Source organism: Pomacea canaliculata, linkage group LG2, assembly GCF_003073045.1.
Source record: "Pomacea canaliculata isolate SZHN2017 linkage group LG2, ASM307304v1, whole genome shotgun sequence".
Lineage (NCBI taxonomy): Eukaryota > Metazoa > Mollusca > Gastropoda > Architaenioglossa > Ampullariidae > Pomacea > Pomacea canaliculata.
In genome coordinates this window covers 8,074,968-8,097,229 of record NC_037591.1, presented here as the reverse complement: position 1 = coordinate 8,097,229, position 22,262 = coordinate 8,074,968, and the positions used below count along the sequence as shown (strand labels likewise).

Sequence of the window (22,262 nt, the reverse complement as noted above, 5' to 3'; positions counted from 1 at the left end):
AGCACTTAAGATTCTTTCACACCATGAGAATTAGTAGCAATCAGTAAAGCCTTTGTGAAGGTCCTAAACAAAATGGTAACATCTGCATAAAATGTACATAAAGTTCCTTTTGTTAGAGAGTTAAAAACATACCCTGTATTTTTTTTTTTTTTTTTTTGGATTAAGTTAGGATAGAGCAGACTTTAAAGTGATTTTTGTACCTTTTGATTTTGATTTAATATAATGGTGGAAGAGACAATGTGGAATTATATATCAGGGGTGATACTGATCCTTATTTCTCATAGAAACTAACACTTCTGCATTTTGCAGATTTATAAAATGATAATATTCTTGATTGCTTTCTTTTTTTTTCTCTCTGCTCCTAAATTGTAGCACTGCATACTCAAGATAGTTCACACTATGCATGATGTTCTCACTGTGTAGTCAATCTATCTTGGGATGCTTTTGTGTGTGTGTGTGCACGAGTGCAAGAGAGGAGTGAGGAGTAATTTGAAATTTAAGTGTAGGACAATTTGTGTTATGTTCCGTTTTCAAGCATTAAAATTAAGCAACATTTTGAATTCCTATGTTGTACATATGGATATATATATATATAAAATACAGTTATAAATATGTGTACAGAACTGAGCACAAATCAGCATTTATAGCAGTTCTTTGTGTGGTGATGGTTGAAAGAAGGAAATTGTTTGTTTTTTTTTTTATTTTGTGTGCATGCATGTTCATGTTTGTGCACATATATAACTTTCATTTTATCTTTTAAAAAAGCACACAAGTCCTACATTTTAGAGACTGGGGTATCTTCTTTAAAAAGGGGGCACATAAAATAACTTAATCTTTTGGCAACAGTGTAACCTCACCTACTATGCTTGCAATCAGAAAAATGAATAGATGTGGGCATAGGGACTGAGTTCTTTGGTTCAGCACATTTGCATTGGCTTTAATCTGTATACTTTTCCAACCCACAACACCCAATCCCTTTAACTTTCTGGTTGCTTATTGTTGCAGTTTAAAAAAGAAAAAGTAATTAGTCTGATGTCAGTTTTTTTTTTACTTTCAAAAGTCATTAATATACTAAAACAGATCATTAGCAGATAATGATGTGGTATAAATTAACTGGTCCATAAAGTCTAAATGTTTACATTATTTCTTTCTTTTTATTTTTTAAGGCAGAAGTGGGAAAAATATCTTTGACCTCACAGTCTTTGGGGAGGAAGAAAAAAAGAGCTGAAATTAGTCTAGAATATGCCACATTTACTTGCATTATTGGGTGGATATTTGCTTTGTAGTAGGTTTCTGCTCTGCTTGCTAACACTGACATCAGTGTTTTCAGTATGTCAAAAAGTTTTTTCTGATGCTTTAGCTGATTTCCCTTTGTGCATCTTACTGTTTGTGGGAAGGATATGTACAGTGTTTGGGAAAGGAACACAACAATGGAAGTGCCATTTAAACATATGAGTAATAGTTCTTATGATTGTATGTTTGGGTTTTTTTCTCTCCTTTTTATCAGTTCTATAAATTCTTGGTGGTTGTAATACTTTGAAAAGATATATCTGTTGCAGGATTGTTTTGGCTTTTCCCTTATGTTAAAGCTAGATACTCTGCTGTTCTTTATGGCTTGCTTGCTTTACCTGAACTGACTAGTGAAGGGAAGTATTCTGATGTTGCCAAGTAGGGGAGGAAAATATTGCAAACGTAGACAATACATTACTTTTCATATTTTGTTTTCTTAGTGATTTCATGCAATCACATGTAGTTTAATAGCTTGGTACTTTACACAAATAAGAAAATGTTTTGCTAAAGTTTTGTTGTTGTTGCTTTGTTTTGTTTTATTTTCAAATATTGCTTGTAATAGTAAAATGTATTATAGCAAAGTGCGTTCACCAATGATGGAATATACAGTTTAAACCTTATACGTTTTGATTCATGAAGATAAGGCTAAAAAGTACACAGAACAAAATACCTGTGCATTTTGTTTTAGTCAGGTAGGAATTATTTACAAAGCAGTTTTTTGAAACAAATTTTGAAAAGTATTACATTTATTTCTGGTAAACTAAGCGTACTGTTTTATTTTCTTGTATTATTTCCACAATGAAAATTCATGCAGCATTAGGTTAGCAGGGGGAATATCTGTATATTTTAAAAAATGTCTGACCGCTAACCTTTCATTCTTATTAACTGGATTAGTAACCGTGCATGTTCTGCATTCATCTGTCCATCTTTCCAGGTGTTTGTGTGTGTATATATATATATCCACACACAATTCTTGACACTTTAGATCATCTGGAAAGATTTCATTGAATTTAAGTGGCATATTTGCTGTTCATTAAAACAGAGGATGAAATAAGCTTCCAGAATTAATCTAATGCTCATTTTGATTAGGCAAAAATACAGAAGAAAGTACACATTTTGGAAGATGCCATGCATCCTGTTTAACTGATACTAGTCTTTTTTATTTTTGATATTCTGCCATTTAAATCTGTTCTGGAATTAAGTTCTTTTCATCAACAGCAGCAGCAGCTACAAGAGAAGGTCAACCCTTAAGATCAACTCTGTACTGTATTTGCCACCTTATTGATGCTACAGTTGCTTGCACTTTTTTTTTTTTAATATTTCCTGTTTTATCCTCTCAACCTTCACACTGCTGGTGACCTGAAACATACTGCACAGCATGTCTCTTGTTTAGGCGATATTTTAAAGTGTTGCTTGTTTAAGGGTAAGCATTGCTTTTTTCTGTACTTTTTTTATAATTGGGACATTTTGAACTATACTCATGTTGCATACTAATGTACCTAACAATGAGTTGTGTGGAACAAACCATGGTCCTACCTTGTGTGACCATTTAGCCAGTGCTTGACATTGTCTGCTGTCTTGAGTCCTGCTTTTGGTAGCCTGTCAGGATTAATAAAACTGAACAATTTGCAAGTGTTATTTATCAGAAAGAGCAAACCAGCAGATGCATGCATCCTTTAATTTCCCTATGTATGCTAGTATGCAAATCTTTTCCATTTTCACGTAACACCATATTATGAGTCTTTAAACTGTACAAGTATTTTGGCAACTATTTTCTATGAATCCAGAGTGTATTTTCAAAGGATTTGAGCAGGTGTAAAAGATTAGTACAATTTAATATTCTTCACAGTTCAGATAAAGAATAATTACATTTGCATTTGAACTATTGTACCATGTTCCTGCTGCCCTGTCTTAGTCACATAGTCACAACTGATTTTCCTTCTAATCTTATTATCTTGTTGGAAACCTTCCCTCCCAATCCCCAAATAACTGTATTCTTATTTATAAGCTATCCTGATTTATTTATTTATTTTTTTTTTTTGCCAGTGCCATTGTCTTGGGATCATTTGTATGGGGAAAAACTGGTCCTGACTGTACATTGATCTTGTGCATTGATGCATGCTTTTGCTCACCCTCTTAGCTATAGTTTGTTGTACTCATCAAATGTCACATGCTGAGAGATCTACAGTTTGGGGCCATGTGGTAGCTTGCGAGTCTTTTTAAACTGGCATAAATCATGTTGAAAATTATGCAAAATCAATAGCTTCCTAATAATTAAAATGTACAGCTGCATATAGCTTCTTAAAATTTTAATAATTTATTTAACTATCCATATCTTTGATTAGTGAATGCAGCTTTCTGTAGGCAAAATATTGTGCTTTTTTGATGCTGGAGTTATGAAGAAAACTGCTTTTAAAATAAGTTTTCATTTGTGTTGTGTTTCTTTATATATCAAAAAATAGAGGAATGATGTTTAAGCCATTAATATTTTAAAAAAGCCAGCTAGATGTAAATTACTATTTCATATCATTTCATCCATAAACACTACATCTCAAAGATAAAATATTATTTTGTACCACTTCGCCATAAACATTGTGTCTGTGAGTGTGTTGGATTTCTCAGTAGTTTTGATTTAGTCCTGTTTCAAAGAAATGTTAAATGTAATGCCTGAGAACGAGGAGACAGGCATTTTGAGAGAGTGAGCAGGAGGTATACTGTTAAATGCTTATCTGTGCCATCAGAATCTTTTCCGAATGTTTTCCCTGAAGCAACTGTAGATGCTGTGTCTTGACCCCATGTTTTGGTCTCCCTCCTAACTTCTATTCTGCAGGCCTGTCTGAATCAGTTTACCTAGTCCATGTTTAAAGTCTTTGCAGTTACCCAAAGGGTTAGTCTGATAAACGAACTCATAGTATACAGAAAACATGTCATAGTTATTGCTTAAAATTTTAAATCTTCGATATGAAACCAAAATATTGTACAGTTATTACAATTTACTTAAGGTTGTTAAAATCTAGGGATAAAATATTAGCATTGTCTGATATGATGCACACTTTTTTTGCAGCTGTGTCCATCCAAAGCTGCAGCTTCATGCATTTCTGATGCCCGGTCATTTGTGGCGACTTTCTAAAAGTAATATGTCAGTGGTACATATGATTTTGATTCATTTCAGGAAAAGCAAAATCCCAGACATCAGCAACAGCTGCAACAAACTCCAGTAGTATTAAAGATGGTGATGGTGATGCTAAACCATTGCCAAAAAGCAGTCCAACAAAGGTAGATTATAGTTTTACCTGTTTTAATGATAAAGTTGCAGGAAATCATTCTTAGGTGGATGCACTTTTTTCCTGAGACAGTGATTAGTAATCATCACACCTATGAAATATCATTATACACAGAAGAGCTACAGATATGTGCTGAAGAAATCTTGACTTGGTTTGTAATTGACCCAGATGAATTGACCCTTGTCTTTATTATTTATATTGCTGATATGAATATTTGTTACAGAGGCCAGATGATTATCTTTGGCAGTTTGACATAATCATAATACCTTATAACTAGATTATGCATATACATCCTACATTTTTTTTTTTTAATGTGTTGTGAAGTTCCTAAGTTTTTCCTTCTTTGCAGACAAAAAAGAGTGTTGATGGAAAGAAAGATAATTCTGTGGGCACAACAGGTATTAGTTCTAGGCCCACTTCTCCTTCCCAAACGATGAAGACACGATCAGCAACAAGAAATCAGCAGGTCAGCAAAGATTAAGTGTTAATTTGTTAAAACAAATTTGCTGTAGTAGATTTAGATGTGGTATGCACTGTCCATTCAGAAAGAAGAAAGATCTCTAAGAGTTTTACAACTACACAAACGGTGATAAAGTGTATATGTATGTAAAATATATAAAGACATACACATAGTGCAGACAGTTCGGAATGTTGTTGTTAAAGGCAACTTGACAATAGTGTTTCAATCTAGTTTTAGCTTTAATAATCCTGATTAGCAGAGGCGTAGGAATTGGCTGAGTTAAAAGATTGCCATCCCCAAATGCTTGTTAGACGTATTTGGTTTTTTTTTAAACCAGTAGCAATTATTTTCATCCTAATGAATTTTTATTTCCGTTCATAGTCTTGTGTAATTGAAAAGGAATTATGTAAGAGGTGTTGGGTTTTGTGATTATAAGAAAACATTTTTGACTTTCTGGTATGAGTGCTTGAATAAAACATTGTTCATTTATTGGCAGTCACATGTATTTTGCAGTTGTCCTTGCAGGAAGCAGTGAATGAAGAGGAAGGTGAACCTGTTGCTGAAGATATGGAAAAGTAAGAGAAAACTGCAGTAATAATGATATGCATTAATTAGATCCTAGCCTTGACAAAAGATATTTATTAATGTAGCTGCACTGTTTCATTTAAAGTTTATATTACACTCTTACATTATTGCAAAGCTTACTCATATGCTTATTATAAAGATATCTTTGCGAAAATAGAAATCATCTAAGAAGTTAGTTGAATTTCTCTATTTTTTTGAGGTTGTATGTTTTATTTGATTTTCTTGTATTTTCTTTCAGTGAGAAGATTTTGAGATCTAAGATATTTATAAAATGCATCCCACATTGGGTATCTTCAGTTGTTATCATCATGATGTTTTTGGACAAATAGTGGTACAAACTTACTGGAAGTAATAATAGCAAGAAAAGCAAAATTTATATTGCGCATAGTCACACTTTCCTAAGGAGCATGCTCTTAGCAAAGTATTGAGTACAGCAGCAGTATGAAGGAGTATAGAAAAGATACTAGGCTACATTTATTGTGTCATTATCCCAGTAGTGAATAGAGAAGCTCTAAACAAATTAGTGATATTTAGCAAAATTCTACATTTTGATAGGGTGACCAGCCCCAAAGATCAAGAATCTCAGAGGACTGGTGGAGTCGTGTCATTTTCTCTCAAGAAGGCCACCAATAAAGTCACAACAGCAGTGCCTGTCTTCTCTCAGGAGAACCTGGACCAGGAAGAGGCAGAAGAGGTGGAAGTAAAGCCTAAATCTGTGATCTTGCCCATTCCTGAACCATGTCTTTCTCATGAACATTCAGTGGATAAAACAGAGAAGACACAGGGTGAAAATGAACAGAAGACAGAAAGGTGGGTCTAGCTTATCACCATAAAGTAGTTTTTAAACTGGTGAATTGTCCTATTTTTTCAGAATTGTCTCATTGTAGGAATATTCCAGTTCTCATTTTTATAGCAATGCGTGTGCATTTATTTTTTTTATCAAATAAATCTGAAAGAGATGATGATGCTGCTGTCTTCACCACTTTCTATCTCACTGGACAAATCTCGTCATGACTAAGAGCTCACAAATCTTTGCTATGTAGCACTTAGCATGTGCAGTGCTGTCTCGTGCCATTTCTGGAGTGAAAGATGGATTGAGGTTTGAAATTTTAGAAACTTGCTGTAAAACATCACTCCCTTTGTCGTCTAGGGTTAGGAAATGCTTGGAAATAGTTCAGTGAGTCTATGTTCTTCACATTTCGTATCATTAGTAATTGTATAAAAATAGAATAACATTGTGTGCACATACCTGCAAAGGATCTACTGTGCAGGCACTGAATTTTGGCCATGTATAACTGAAGAACTTATAATGAGTTAATTAAGAGTGCTGTGTACTTGTTTGTGGGGGTGTATTTATTATTCTGTGACTTAAAGTTGGGGGTGTATTTATCATTCTGTGACCAAGTTATTTCATGTTTTGAACAGAAAGTACTTTTACCTTTACATCTTAATGCTAATTTCATTCATGCTTAAGGAGGAACTTTTATAGGATCTGAAATTTGTTAAAACACCTGATCCAGCTCTGAAGTCAGAAGTGTTTAAGCGTGAAGGTGTGTGATAGTAATTTTTGTCATTGACAGTTATGGCCTGGCATTAATTTTTGTGTTCCTTCTACTTTCATGGTTCTGAGGGTGATCATTAAGGCAGATATGACTTTAGTTATTGTGATAATGCTTTTTTGCATGTTAATTTAATGTTTAGTACATTAGAAATGATATTTATATGAACTTTTTCAGCAATGAACTGGATGGGGTTTTGCAAGCTACAGAAGAGGAAATCCCAAAGATAATATCAGACGCTCAGAGTCAAGAGTTAGGAAAATCTGCAAAATCACTTATGACTCCCAAGCTGCTAACTTCTTTCATGAAAGTATTTAGCAGCAAAGATGAAACTCGTGTTTTGGATTGGCCAGCAGAAATGATTCAGTACACCACAGCCTTGCCAAGCCTTTCTTACAGCTGCAACCCTCTGCACTTTGATTTTTCACAACTGCTTTGTCCTCTGTCATCTGTCCAGAAACTGGGAATTACAGCTGAAGATTCAGTGGGGGCTGTAGCATCATCTGCAGAAATGGTAAACACAGCACCAGAAGACGATGTTAAAAATGAAGTGGAAGATGAGAAAAGAAGAGAACAGCAAGTAGAGGAGGGCGAAATGATAGGAGAAAAGGCTGAAAAAACCATCGATGAAGGAAAAGAAAAGAAAACAAGTAAACGGAGAAGAAAGAAGAAGAAAAAGCATAAGCACAGTAACAAGACAGAAGTCACAGAAGGCGAAGCTACAGGTGAGAATAAAGGAGAAGAAACAAAGAAGAAGAAGAAGAAACACAGAAAGCGAAAACACAAAGGAGAAAAGACTGTTACTGTTTCTGAACAAACAGGTTTATTGCAAGATGGGGATCAGGAAGCTAAGCCAGCCAAAGGTGAAAAAAGTAAACACCACCAGAGAAAGAGATCAAAACGCAAGCATAGTCACAAAGAGGCCATCGATACTATGGTTGAGGGTGATGAAATCGGCGCAGGGATTGTAAATGATGGCACTGCAACAGTTAAGAAACCCACCCACAAACGGTCATCACGTAAGCATAGAAAGAAACACCGTAGTCGCCGTGATCACTTGCGCAAAGCTGCTGCAACAAGCACCAAGTCCAAGAGTGAAGTAACCACAGGAAGAAAACTCAAAGCCAACCAACCAAAAGTCAAAATCGATTACATTGATGATGAAGAAGAAACAGAGCAGGTTGCAGAAGGCACTCATACTGGTGATGGAGAGCCTAAAGTAAAGCGATTGAAGAAAATGAAGGTGCCTCAGGTTAATGCTGAAGATGGCCTTGTAGAGGAGGCTGGCAAAGTTTCCAAACTGTCCAAAACTTCTGCAGGAGACCAAGAATCCAGAGATGATAAACCTGCATCAGAATTAGGAGAAAAAGAAGCTCAGAATTCTGAAGAGACCAAGAAATCCAGCATTACACCTGATCTGGCAGCTGGATCTTTAAAGTCACCCCAAGGAAACAAGAAGAGTACTAAAAGAGATGGCAATACTGACAATCCAGCGAGTGCTAGAGGCTCTTCCAGGAAGCGACAGATTAGCACTTCCAGTGCAGACTGTCAGACACCTAGCAAACAAAGCAAAACCCTAGCCCATGATGACAAGGGTGCATCATCAAACAAGATGGAGGACACTTGGAGCAGGCTTGAAGGCATCTACGAGAATAAAAGTCAGGAAGCAGAGAGTAAATCAAAATGGGACACAAGTGACAGTGAACTGGAAACTTCTGACCCACTTGGAAAAGTGGTAAATACATCACGAGAGAGCAGGTCTGATCAAGATGAAGATGCAGAAGAGACGTCACATTTGGAAAAGTCCATAGGTGGTCCAGAGGCAAGCATGCTGACAGGGAAAAAACTGCATGCTGAGGAAAAAGAACATCATTATAGCCACAGTCGCCACTCTCATAACAAGAAGTCATACAGTTCATATGAATCCAGTCGTTCCCGTAGCAGAGGCTCTCACTCACGATCTAGAAGCTACACAAGGTCAAGGTCCTCGTCCAGATCATCACGATCAAGATCTCGATCATACCATTCTTACTCTGATTACAGTACTTCTCGATCTCGAACACGATCACATTCAAGGAGCCGATCCTCTCGAAGTTACTCAAGAGGAAGTTCACGAAGTCGTTCTTGGTACCATAGATACAGTCGCTCATATTCTTCCCACAGTGGATCAAGTTACTCACGTTCACGTTCACGATCAAGGAGCTACACTCGGTCACGCAGCTACACACGTTCTCATTCCAGATCACCATATAGCTCTCGATCATCAAGAAGCAAGTCCCGTTCTCACAGTAAAATCAGTTCTCGCCGTCGTCATCGACACAAGCCTCTTGTCCTCCCAAAACTAGAGCCTGCTAAGGAGAAAGAAAGCAAAACAAACGATCCTACAGAAATACCTTTACCAACAAGTGAAGACAATGTTACAGAGGAAAAAGAAGACAAGAGCAAGCTTACAGACATACCACTACCAACAGTAGAAGAGAATGCTTCCAATCCTGCTGTGGTAGACTCAACAGCATCAACCTTAGGTAGCGCTGCAGTTGTTACAGGAACAACTAGCATTAAAGATGGTGAATCTTCAGAAGAAGTGAAGCCCCTCCTGCCACCACCACCTCCTCCATTAGGTACAGATAATCCTGGCCATGGGGGTTCTCAGAGTAGCATCCACGGCAGTCCTTCCAAATCCACAAACCCAACCCATAATCCAGGTCCTGGTCATGGTTCACATATGCATCCTCATTCTTCTCCAATGGATGGTCCCCCTCCTCATTTTGATGGACCTTCTCGCTTTGATGGGCCATTACCACGTATGGGGCCAGGTAATCCTCACCCTGGTATGCCTCCTCGTCTTGGGCCAGGTTTTAGGGGTCCACCACCACCAAGAGGCATGTTTCCACCTGGACCACATGGTCCACTTCCAAGGATTGGTCCAGGAATGGGACCTCATGGGCCAGGTCCAAGAATGGGTCCTGGACCAATGGGACCTAGGGGACCTCCTGGAATGGGGCCACCTGGACCAGGCATGGGGCCTCCAGGTCCATCAATGGGTCCACCTGGTGCTGGACCACGCAACATGGGACCCCGTCCTGGACCTCATGGACCACCTCCTGGACATGGACCACCAGGACATGGTCCAAGAATGGGATTTGGAGGACCAAGAGGTGTGGGACCACCTCCACGAGGAGATATGCCTCCACCATTCCATCACAGGCCTGGCATGGGACCTCCACCTAGACATGGTCCTCGCGGACCCCTTGGATCTGGTGGCCCAGGAATGCCACCACCTAGTATGGGAGGTCCTGGGCCTGGAAATTTCCGTGGTCCTCATTCAGGGATGGGGCCTCCACCTTTCCATCCATCAGGTCCCAGAGATATAGGTCCACCTATTCAGCAGTCCCCATCACAGCAGCATTCTGTTTCCACCTCCTCTGTCATGGATCCTCAGAGTAAACCTCCAGAGCCACCCAAAACTGACCCATCTACCCCACCTCCTCCACCACCACCACCCCAGCCACCTTCTCCTCAGCCACCACCACCTCCAAAAAAAGAGGAAGAGATAAAGCCCATGCAACCTTTGATTCCGCCAGAGCAAGAAGAGCAGTATAGAAAACTTCAAGAGCAGGCCCAGAAACATGCTAAGAAGCAGCTTCGTCGGCAACAGCAGCGTGAGATGGGTGAGCCTGTATCCTCATCTTCTGACAGTGAAGAGGAAGTGGAGGCTGTGTCCGATGCAACTGCTGATTTGGAAGCGCAAAGAGAGCTTGCTGAGATGGAGGCTGCAGCCTTAGCGGCTGGTGAGGACACAGGAGATGAAGTTCACACTACTGTTTTGGCTCTGCCAGCAGCAGCACAGTCTCCCCTGCTGCAGCCTCACCCAGCCATGCTCATCTCTCCACAAACAATGGCTCCATCTCTGTCATTGGGCGGCACACCACATATGTTGCACGCAGCTCCTGGCCACCCACAACTTCTTGTCCCAGCATCCCATGCACAGGTTAGTTATTGGACACGTGTAACCTCTGACAGCTTTTATTTTAATTGTATAAAAAAAGTGCATGCTGTGGATACAGTTGTTCTGATGAAATATGTCTGCTAGTCTGTTTTAATACTTATGATTTTACACAGAATGATTTGTATCAATCTATCAACCAAGCTCTGTTCTCATGGAGTATCTGTTATGTTAAAAGCAGTCAAATGTTGTCTGCAGATGAGTGTTGCTGCCTTGGCACAGCATCATGCACTACCCTTACAGACAGGAGCTCCCATTATGGCATTCCCTCATTCTGCTGCATCACATCCACATCTTCAGGCCGCTCATCTCAGTTCAGCAATGCCAGGAACAGTGACCGTCATGCCACACCCCCACCACCCTGGCCTGCAGATTGCAGTGAGTCATGCTCACACAGCACTTCAGAATGCAGTAATGATGCAGGCACAGGCACAGGCTGCACAGCCTCATGTGGTGGCCATCAATGCTGCCGGTGAGTATACAATACAAACTTTGCAAAACTTAATGCTTAAAGGCAGATTAGAGTTTACAAGCAGCTTGCTTTTATCATTTGTTTGAGGTTTGTTATTTTGTTACCTGAGTTTTTTTCCTTGGAAGAATTTATTGTTAAGTCTTAGGGCTACATCCAGGAGATGTGAGTGCAGTACAGCATACTCTGTGAATAGGAGTGATTGAACAAATAGTTAAAGGATAGATTGAACATATAGTCACAGGCAAGGCACCTTACAATAATTGATCATAAGCAAGGCAATTCATGTGACCATGCACTGGAGAAGAATGACATTGACGATTTCATTATCACGGAGGTAATTGTTGCAGGTCAACAGGTAATAATTCCAGCCCACATGGCAGGAATTCCAACTGCTGTTCCTCAAGCTTTCTTACAACCTATTCAGCACGTGCAACACATATCTCCTGCCCATGCTGTCTTTCAGCATCCCTCAGGACACATGGTCCTTATGCCCCGAATTCAGCGCCCTCATGTCTGATGAGGGATGTATACTCCATTTTACCTAGATTGTTAGCCTGTAGTCTGAGAAAGGGTCATTGTCCCACTGCCAGAGAAACTGACATTTAACCCTTCACATCAGAGCCTCCATCTGCATGTGGACATCATGGTTGATAATGAGCAATAACTTTGATGTCAGGTGCTGTTACACATCACCTGAAGGAGTGTGGCTTCACATTCTGAGATGTTAGTAACTGACAGTTTCTTTATGTTGGCTGGTTGTGTGCTTGCTAACAAGTATGTCTTATGGATGTTGGGCCTTTAATTCTGTTCATCTGAAATGCAGATTGTAATCATTTGCTTTTATTATTAGACATTTACAGGGCTTCTGCTTACGCAAAAAATTGCGTACAGTACGCATTAAAAGTTCGGAGGACCCCTTCAATTTTCGTCAATGGGGTCCCATTCAAATTTGGGCGAAGAACAGGGACCCCTTAAAAATTTGAAGAAGGGGTCCCTGGGACCCCAAAGAATTTAGCCTTAGCAGAAGCCCTGATTTAGTTTGTCTTCAGATGTCTAATGAGGATTGTATCATGGAGCATGTTGAAACAAGTATTGAGATATTGTGAAAAAGGGTAAGAAGTCCCATGTTTCTTGAATTGTTAAAATTATGATTTTGTGCTTGTGTGAATATTTAGACTTTTCTTTTTTTCTATAATCTAGTCAGGAAATGTTCTGAGCACTTACGGATGACTTATGCTATCTTAAGGTCTGCCTGGAGACAGTTAATTTATGTTTGCATGATCAGTACTTGTGAAGTGTAGCATGAGAAGCAGTCTGTCAACCCCTGAGGCAAGTACTGTTCTCATGTGGGAACATTCCAGGACTGTGATATCACAGTTGATTCTTAATCAGTATTGCTAAACTGAGAGACAGAAACAGACCTGTGTGGTTGTTTTCGTGGACTTGATGCATGCAACAACTCTCAAATTAGTGTAAATGACATAGCCAAGGAAGAGTCACTAGAGATATTTTTGTTAACCAATAGCTTGTGAAGTTGAGAGAGGGGTGCAGAAATAAGCAGAAAATGAGAGTAAACACAGTAATGGTGAGATATAATAAATTATGTCTTTCGCATTTGCAAAGACAGAAATGAACACCCACATTTGGTGTCATTGCAATTATTATCTGCAGCCATCCCTTGAGGGCATGTTGTTTTGTCTAAAAGCCATCTTTTATCCTTTGCTTTTTCTTCATCACTTGACATGAACTCCAGTCTTCCTAGCTGTTAAAAACAAACGCTGAAAAAGATGTATAACGAAAGTAAAGACCTTCTGATTATGTGGAAAAATCTGTAACTGTGAAATAATTTTGCCTTGAAAAAAGAACTAAATCACTGGTAAAGAAGTTATTACAAAAATGTTTGTGTGATCATTCAAGATCAAGAAATTTTTTGTGTGAATTTGACACCAAATAAAATATTGGTGTTTAATGGAAGTACATTGATGTATTTAGACTGTCCTAATGGAAGTCTGAAAATGATTACAGTTGTAAAAAGCAGTAGTGGAATGTCACATAATCTGATGTAGGTGTCTGTTTTTTTTAATTCTGGACATGCATCCAAAAAAAGTGGGCCATTCTTTCTACCTGTAACATGGCTTTGAAAATGGGATGCTATTTGAGTGTAAATTCTTGTATGACATGGTGCAAGCTCTTAGTGTGTGCATGATATTTGTATATCTCCTTAAAGAGTGATAAACGCTTTAAATGCTCTTTTTGTGTTAGATACAGCTAGACAATCACATAAGTTCCAAACTGATGGGTGTGGTGGGTTTTGCAAGTCTGGCTGTAAAAGTGCCTTTATGTAACACTGGAATTGATACTGTTTTTCACAGATCTCATAGTCTGTTATTAGCATACCCATGTGAAAGGAGGTTTTATTTTCACAGACGTGCATGCATATGTTGAAAACCATTTTTAAACATCTTAGTTTGAAGTTTTCTTCCGTCTGGAAAGATGTTTTAATTTGTACTGTGTAGGCATCTTGTGAATTATTTGAAGCACAGGCAGACATTAAATATGGCTGATTGGGTAGTAATCATGGAAATAAAAGGTTCCCGTAGACAGAGGAATTTAGATAGTAGGAGTAGGAGGAGATAAAATAAAGTGTTGTGAATAGACTATATTACAAGGATGGTGCTAAAACCACTCCTAAGAGGACATTCTTGTTGTTTTTGCTGTCCTTATATATGAGGTGTTTTGGGTTCAGAGGAAGGTGATTATGGGTGGTATGGATTGCTCAGAATATTGTGGATTTTATCTCTTATTATGTGTGTTGTTTGCATTTAGTTTTTAAAGAGCAGGTTTCATCTGCAACCTCTCCTATAAGGTGTGGTGCAGGACCAAGTGAAACATTATCTTCTATACCTTGATAATTTATTTCTTCCCTCAAATTGTTTTTTGAATGTACATTACATGTTAGTGTAAATATATATATAATTAAAGACTAACAGTTTGGACGTGCTTTAGCTTAGCAGTCAAAGCTGGACACAAATTTCTATAAATAATTCTTAGTTGTCTGTTTTGGGTTTTCCATTGTTTGCTTCAGTTTTTCTTGTACTGCTTGCCCTCACCTTTCAATCTATACTGGGTGGTATTTGTTGTTGATATCGTTGCCCATTAAAGTGGGATTGCTTAAAGTTACCTTGATCACTGTGAAACCCAGTTTTGTCCTTGGTTAAGGCCAGCATGAACCTTGTTTACTGACCTGACCATAGCTTTCAGTCTGTAACCAGTACGATGGTGAAGCACCATTCCCACTTCACCGTAACCCATTGCCCCCATCCCCCCCAAAAAAAAAAGATTTGCCTTGGATGTACAAAATGGTTCCTAAGAAATACCCAGATGCCATTATGTCTAAAGTAGATGTTTAGAATGCCATTGTGACTGCTCATTAATGTTTGTATAATATCATCTACTATCTAATGGTATTCATTTCACTGTGATTGTTTTAGATATGCATCCATTGGAATCAGAATGCATGTATATAGAGTTACATGTCCTTTTATCATACTTTATGGAGCCGATGTAAGTAAAATGCTGTTTTTAAAAGTTTGGTTTGCATATTATGAGAACACGCACAAAGAGTGTGATGCACTCTGAGTGCCTTGATTGTTGACGTGTTCTGAAAATTAAAAGACTATCCTAAAATCATTTTTGTTAACTTTCTCTTTCATGATATTAGGTGCTATACAATATTTTGATACAAAGGGCTAAAATTTTAAAAACTATCATGAGTGCTGCTTTTTAAATATGCACGTTATTTTACTTCGCCTTTCAAAACATGCACATTCGACCGTTAGGTTCTCAGCATGGAAAATTGAGATGCAAAGACTAATAAGACTTCTGTGTAATGTCATGTAGTGAGCAGCGTTTTAATGCTAAAATTCAAATACAAAAAGACCTCATTATCAGAGGCGCTGTATAAGAGCTCGGTCCTACTCAACAACCAGCTAGAAGGACAGTCGGTGTTTTTTCCAAGGGTGCCTCCTTTATTGCCTGTAGTCTTTACATCATCTTGTAAAACATTAGGCAAGAAACCCTTCATGATTTCGCACTTCTCTTTCCATCGGTTGGAAGCCCATATGCAACCAGCACTTTGCAAACGACATTTATTTGATGGCAGGTAACACCACCTAATTGAAAGACATGACCAACCGTGCAGATTAATGTGGAATGAGACCAGCACTGACGAGCGAAGTAATGTTAAATACTAACGGCGACAGCAACTTGAGATGCGAACAGCTTACAAGTACCTAAGACCCGTTTTCTTTAGAGGGCGCCGCATCAGCAATGGCCGAGCTAAACAGGTACAGCATCACATAGAAATTTGCTTCTGTGGCTGTACAAGTTTAGTTCTCATCCTCACATACATCCATAGACTTAAGCAAGACTGGGACACTGCTTGCTGATACGGAATAAAGAATTCAGACATTTGCAACTTCGTCCCCAAGTAACTACTCCTAATTTTCTGCAAAAAAAGACCAATGAATATGTACAGAGAAAGGGTTGCTACATAGAACCTCTTGACAGCATCAATCTACAACATAAAGTTGTGTTTTTTGGATAGTGGTGGTGGTGTTTGCATGTCCACATTCACCCACACAAATATATCCACACACATCCACACTCTTATTCTACATACTATTGCACTTAGAGGGAATCAGACGCGTTCAGCACTGTTCTGACTGGAGGTTGCAGCCGAGTTCATGGATCACTACCTTAGTAACTACTCTTCAAGAGGATGTTCCGGCTTGTTTCTAGCCCCAAAGGGCATAAATGGAATAAGCTTTGGCTGGGTGTGACATGGCTAGGATCTCTTTGCTCATTTCTCAAACTGCACTGGAGATTTATTCTTAAGAGGGTAAGCTACAGCTGTACGCACCACCCGGTCGTCGGACTTTACTGGTTCTTGGTGGGACTGCGCACGCGACGATGGTTAAAAACAGTATATACTCTTGATCAGTCATTGCATCCCGAGACTGGCGAGGCGTGTATAGCTAACAGTCGTGAGGAGATCTGGTGGAGGTGAACTCACGCCAGCAGGGTCGGTCTTCTGCCCTCCTGAATAGGTCCCCCAGTGAACAGCCGGTCCACTCCTTTGCGTTAGTCACCTAGTGGTTGTTTTTTTTTCTGTTTGCCACGGCGTCGACCGCCTTCAATGTAACTGTGGAGGACCGTCTTCGAGAAGGTACATACTCTTGATCACTTCTCAGTAAAACTGGGCCGGGATGCCTCTCTTTTTCTTTTTTTTTCTCTCCCCAGTTGGCCTAGGAAATAGGGTATTTGAATAAACGAATGTAGTGCCGAATATTTAATAAAAACTCTTTAAAATTAATCATTACATTTCGCAATCAGGCAGGGAAACATAATACGACACAAAGAAGCAAGCTGACCTCTGTACAAATAAATCAAATGAAAGCGAACTAGATGCAAACACCTTTATTAACGAACACGTTTTGATGCATATACAATAAGCTCAAGCAGGGAACTGCATTATCGTATGTTAAAGCGAGGGAGAGACAATTATCTCATGTGTTGTTGCCAGTTAAGTAGTAATCGCATCATAGCAAAATACGAAAACACTGTAAATCAAAGTGTGACACAGAGACTAGTATTTTCTCATAGAATGGATTTAATTATCAAAGGCATCAAACAATGTTAAAATAATTCTTTGTTGGGTATTTAAAGACACGTTTTCATGTTTTAGCAATTATAGCTTTAAATCACCAAAAGTTCAATACACATTTGGATCTCCTTTGTGCAACAATAGTAGGTCAGATAGTAAAACGCTGATTAAAGTTCTAATCTTGTGGTATAAGCCAGTATTTTTACTGTTCAAGTCGATAGCAGATGTTGTTGTGCCAGTGGAGAAGGTCGGTTGGATATCAGCGTTGATAACTTGTGCTATCAGTTTACTTCTGCTCATTCCACGTACACATAACTTTTTCATTCGTTATTTTATCGCCCACTCCCACCCCCGACCTTGAGATGAAAACTGGAAGCTTCTTTACCAAATTATTTGCAAGAACAACTAGTGTCAATGAAGTATTAAAACTGTATTAAGGGATACACTGCTTTACATCGCTTAGTGTGCAGAGTGCAGGCATCTGAAGTTTAAGTCTCATCTGTGGCAAACAGCGCGTGTTCAGAACTAAGTACTTATTCCATCGAATCACCTCGATGTTGGCTACATTGATGACATTATCTGTGTTTGGGGTGGATAAGTGTGCACCTGCAGCGACTATCCTGCAGTCTCAACGTGTGTGTGGGTGAGATTTTGCAGGATGCAGACGACAGTGCTGGTGGTGGCGATCGTGTTGTGCGTACTTTCTGCAGTGGGATGGAACTCTGCTAATGGAGCCTGGACCTCGCAGCCTGTCTACACCTCGTGCGCCCACGTCCTCCAGACGTTTCGATCACGAGGGCAGAATGTTACAGACGGCAGTTTCCTCATCAAAGTGCCTAATGTGGCCATCATTGAGATCTACTGCGCCGGTAATATTGCCTGTTATGTCATACGCATCACATACTGTACCACTCCTCTCCTTATTTTTGACTCTGGCCCCTTCTGTCCGTCCCCTCTGTTCCTCTCCCTCCCCTCACCTTTGTGTGTGTGTTTTTTTTTTCAGGCCCAGGGGCAGACAACCTTTCCAATCGCCAGAATGACGCTTTACCAGAGGCAAATAGTTACACATCAAACATTGTAGTCATTAAAACAGATCTTGAACAATATAGTTGAGTTATAGTTAAACATTACGCGTCTCCCATTAAAAATCTCACATCTACACATAGGGGTGTCTGTCTCCTGTCGGACACCATGCAACTTCGATCTGTCCGACCATTAGTTCGTGGTCTGACTGAAGTCCACTTGCACATTGGTGCCTTAGGTTTAGTCTGTCCACTGGTAGTCGGATTCTCTTACAGTAGAGGTTGTTGCTCTTCACTGTCACTCTCTGTTGTCCCCTCTCTTTCATCGTCCTGATCAACTTCCTCCTCCAGGCATCATCCCGGTTTTCCGCAGGTACCACGCCTGGAATAAACTCTGGTCCCTCTGGCCTCAACTCTATGCCCACTTCGATGTCTCTAAATTGCAAATTTGCACCAGTTTATTATCTTCATCATTTCCACAATCTGGAGGTGTGATTGCTACCTCGTCTGCACGCTGTGTGGGGTTGTTATTCCTGATATGGTTCTTTCCTGGACCAAAGATGGTGCCCAGCCTAACGCACCCACTATAGGAGTAACAGATTCCGACGGAGTGTCCGTTTTGATCCAGAGCCGTCGTCTCTTTGAACCACATACACAGGTATATATCGTTCAATTTGTCCAGAACGACAAAAATTCCTTCCTCCCAGCGATCATCTAGTATTATCACAATAGAACACAATAATAATAAGGCTGACGACAGGCGTAAACAATAGAAAAAGCCCCGGATCTACTCCGCGAAGCATCTCGTTAATCACTACACTCAGTTTCTGTAAACACTGTCCGTACACTGTATTTTGGTTAATGAATTTACCGTTCCATTGATTTTTGAGCGATAGAATATCGGTTATAATTATTACCTGGAATGGAGATCTCAAGATGGCTCGAGTTCGATCATCACCAGATGCACTATAAGCGCTATATATTATATCTTGTATCAGTCTAACCGTGAATATGTATCCCCGACACGTCCGTGGTTTAACGCAATATTTAGATGAGGACGTTGCCAGGGTAGACTAAGTGATGGAATTTTGCTTTAATGAATGGAATAACTTTTGTGAGTTCATTAGATTGTGGTAGGATTTGAAGCTGGACCAGGAGAAATTGTTTACAATGTTGAAAATGTATATCACACACATTCGACCACAAAATAGATTCACACAGTTTAGGACAAACCTAGTGTATGACTGTATGCTTAGGTTACGCAGAAAGGGGTGCAATAACAGCAGAAAACGAGAAAAAAGACGGAAGCGGCATGTGAGAGGAAGGCAGAGGCAGATTTTTTACAAGCACCTTTTATTTTATGAACACATTTTAATTTTATTCCTGTCATTTATTATCTGGTCTTCTCAACAAAACCTGCGCCATGATTACAATCCATATTTCTTTTTGAATGTTCTTATGCGTTTGGTTGTATGCTGTTGCAGGATTTGCAAGTGGAAATCCAAAAGAGTATATTACATTAATCAGTGGGAGAAGTAGTAATTTTGCAGAATACTACAGCTACATTGGTAAGTGTTTTTTTTCCTGGCCATTGGAGAAGCGGATAGCTAAATGTTTAAAACACAGTATCTGAGGCCAAGGGCTAGCACAGTATTGGGAAATGCAAGAGAACAAGGAGTAAGAGATGGCTACCTCCTTTAGGATAAAGTTTCCTTTCCTCTCATTTAAACAGTCAGTCCATCATCACATGATCAAGCCTCAATTTAAGCATTTATGAAAGGTACATTGAAAGCTATTACCAATTATAAAATTCTCTATAATGACAGGTGCTACAAGTAGTTGTGACAAGCACTACCCAGAGGAGATTTTTGCTGAGTCAGGCCGCAGCGAGTTTTATCGACTCCGCATTCTTTTACCTCAGCTGACAGTTGACATTAATGATTTCACTTTCACGGTTTCTTTTGGCGTAAAAAATATCAGGTAAGGTGCTTCCTTTTTCCTTTTTAATTGGAAATACTGTCCATGAAGGTTTTTCTTGTGCTCATTGCAATACCTGAGCATGCTATGGCTACATTCTCAAACAGTTGTTTAATGCCCAGATATATGTACCTGTAATGTTGAGTGCTGCTCATTGTCAACAAGCTAACAGTTGCCATGCATAATAATAATGCATAACACTTACTCCGTCCTCCGTCACTGTCTTCAAAGGCATATCATAATGTTCCATGAATGACTTTTAGTTGCTGTTGAAATACAACATGGCCTCGCTTTTGAATTCAAAAGAACAGCCACAAAATAATCTGTAATCATTGTTTTATTGGTCTGATCAGTTATGGTACAGCAGGAGACATGTTTGCTTCACGATACTCATGCACACCTCTTGGCAAGTTCTCCATCAACCTCGAAGGCACACCTTTTGCTGTATCACCTGATATCCAATGGACGTGGGAGGGCCAGTTTGTAGATGGCTCCCATCGTCCAAATACACAGATAAAAAACAGCTGTAAGTTTAAATAATTTTATGAAATAACTGATGGATGCTTAGTTCAACTCACTGCATAAAATTTGCTTTCCTAAATATTTGCCTGTAAACTTACATCATTTTTGAGAGCAGACTGAAGGACTTTCATTGATGAAAGATCTTGTCAAATGTGTGTCTTGCTTTAATTATATTGGAATATGATTTCATGGAATTGAGCTGTTACTGTGCCTTCACAACCAGCACCTATAAATATCACATTTTGCAAGTACATGCATACTTTATACATATCATACATATTATAGATATATCTTCTTAAAGATCTTCATTATAAAAACAAATATTTTTATGAAAATAAGCCTGTGACCACTCAAGTCAAATAAAATTCAGATCAACATGTGGTTTTGAATTATATATTTTTAGAGCTAGATTTGTCTGAATATGCTTTACAAAAATTAATACTAATGATAAAATTATACATGCATAAATATTTGTGTGTGCATTTGCATATATGTGTGTGTTCATATATTCACGCGTGGATGTATGTGTGTCCAGGAATGACTAGATGCAGTAACAGGTATTAAATGGTTTTAATAAATAAATAGAAATAAACAGACATGGTAATTCATTAAGTGCTATTCAGTTTCATTTCAGTATCACTGGAAAACTTAAGCATCTAACAAAATTATTGCAGGCTTGTTTAAATAAATATAACAAAGTTGCAGTGAGGAAAAAATGGAGGTTAACAGGTGTTCAGATTGTTGTAGTTTTATCTGCTTTATCACAAAGCTCATGCATAATTTTGGTGAATGTTTGCAGCCTACATTGGATGCTATGAAGATGCAACGGACAGACTCTTACCCTCAGGCTTTATTGGTACTGCAGACATGACTCCAGATGTTTGTGTTCAACACTGTGCATCATTGGGCTTTGCATATGCTGGTCTTGAGGTAAGCCTATTGCTAGATTCATTATTTTCTTATGGCTGTATTTGATTTTTTACAAGATAACATTATATTCCTCTAAATCTGAGCATATGGTTTTGTTCCATTCACAAGAGTCAAGCAATTTCACAATTCTTACCTGCATTAAGGTTGATGTCACAAAAGCAAGCTCATTGCTAAGGCAATGTCTTTTTGGCTGTAGCCTTCAATATGATCTAACATTAGCTTTTAGACTATGCAATGAGCTTTACCAGAGGAATTTGTAAAATAGTTATAAAGCATTGGACAAGATAATGCCAGGAGTTTGTTCTGCTGTTATCCATGGGCGACACAACTTCCTTTGACTTAAGTCAGCCTTTGAATGTTGATCTTCATGGATGCTTGCTACAGTAAGCGGGGTAAAATTTGTATTACATAGAAGTTTTGTGTTCCTTTACATTTAGTTGGATAGTATTTCTGATATAAAAAATAATTGTTGAATGATACCTTTAATTTA

At 38.9% G+C, this 22,262-nt stretch overlaps 2 protein-coding genes across 3 annotated transcripts in view; both read left to right on the top strand.

The window, feature by feature from the left end:
* LOC112558297 (serine/arginine repetitive matrix protein 2-like) overlaps positions 1-15,346 on the top strand; it is a 29,934-nt gene extending 14,588 nt beyond the window's left edge. The window contains exons 4-11 of the mRNA XM_025228678.1: positions 2,509-2,529; positions 4,463-4,566; positions 4,924-5,040; positions 5,548-5,609; positions 6,175-6,429; positions 7,356-11,169; positions 11,383-11,656; positions 12,004-15,346. Of these exons, the coding sequence (XP_025084463.1) occupies positions 5,008-5,040; positions 5,548-5,609; positions 6,175-6,429; positions 7,356-11,169; positions 11,383-11,656; positions 12,004-12,173 (4,608 nt within the window). The 5' untranslated portion in view covers positions 2,509-2,529; positions 4,463-4,566; positions 4,924-5,007 and the 3' untranslated portion in view covers positions 12,174-15,346. The remainder of the gene's footprint in view (positions 1-2,508; positions 2,530-4,462; positions 4,567-4,923; positions 5,041-5,547; positions 5,610-6,174; positions 6,430-7,355; positions 11,170-11,382; positions 11,657-12,003) is intronic.
* A 2,298-nt stretch (positions 15,347-17,644) lies between these two features.
* Positions 17,645-22,262, top strand: part of LOC112558294 — a 37,865-nt gene continuing 33,247 nt past the window's right edge. Inside the window, exons 1-5 of one of the 2 annotated variants that reach the window (XM_025228674.1) lie at positions 17,645-18,190; positions 19,828-19,911; positions 20,170-20,323; positions 20,674-20,846; positions 21,642-21,772. In XM_025228674.1, coding sequence (XP_025084459.1) covers positions 17,980-18,190; positions 19,828-19,911; positions 20,170-20,323; positions 20,674-20,846; positions 21,642-21,772 — 753 coding nt within the window. In that variant the 5' untranslated portion in view covers positions 17,645-17,979. Of the gene's footprint in view, positions 18,191-19,827; positions 19,912-20,169; positions 20,324-20,673; positions 20,847-21,641; positions 21,773-22,262 lie in introns of those variants that run through there. The other variant, XM_025228676.1, reaches the window with a different exon arrangement.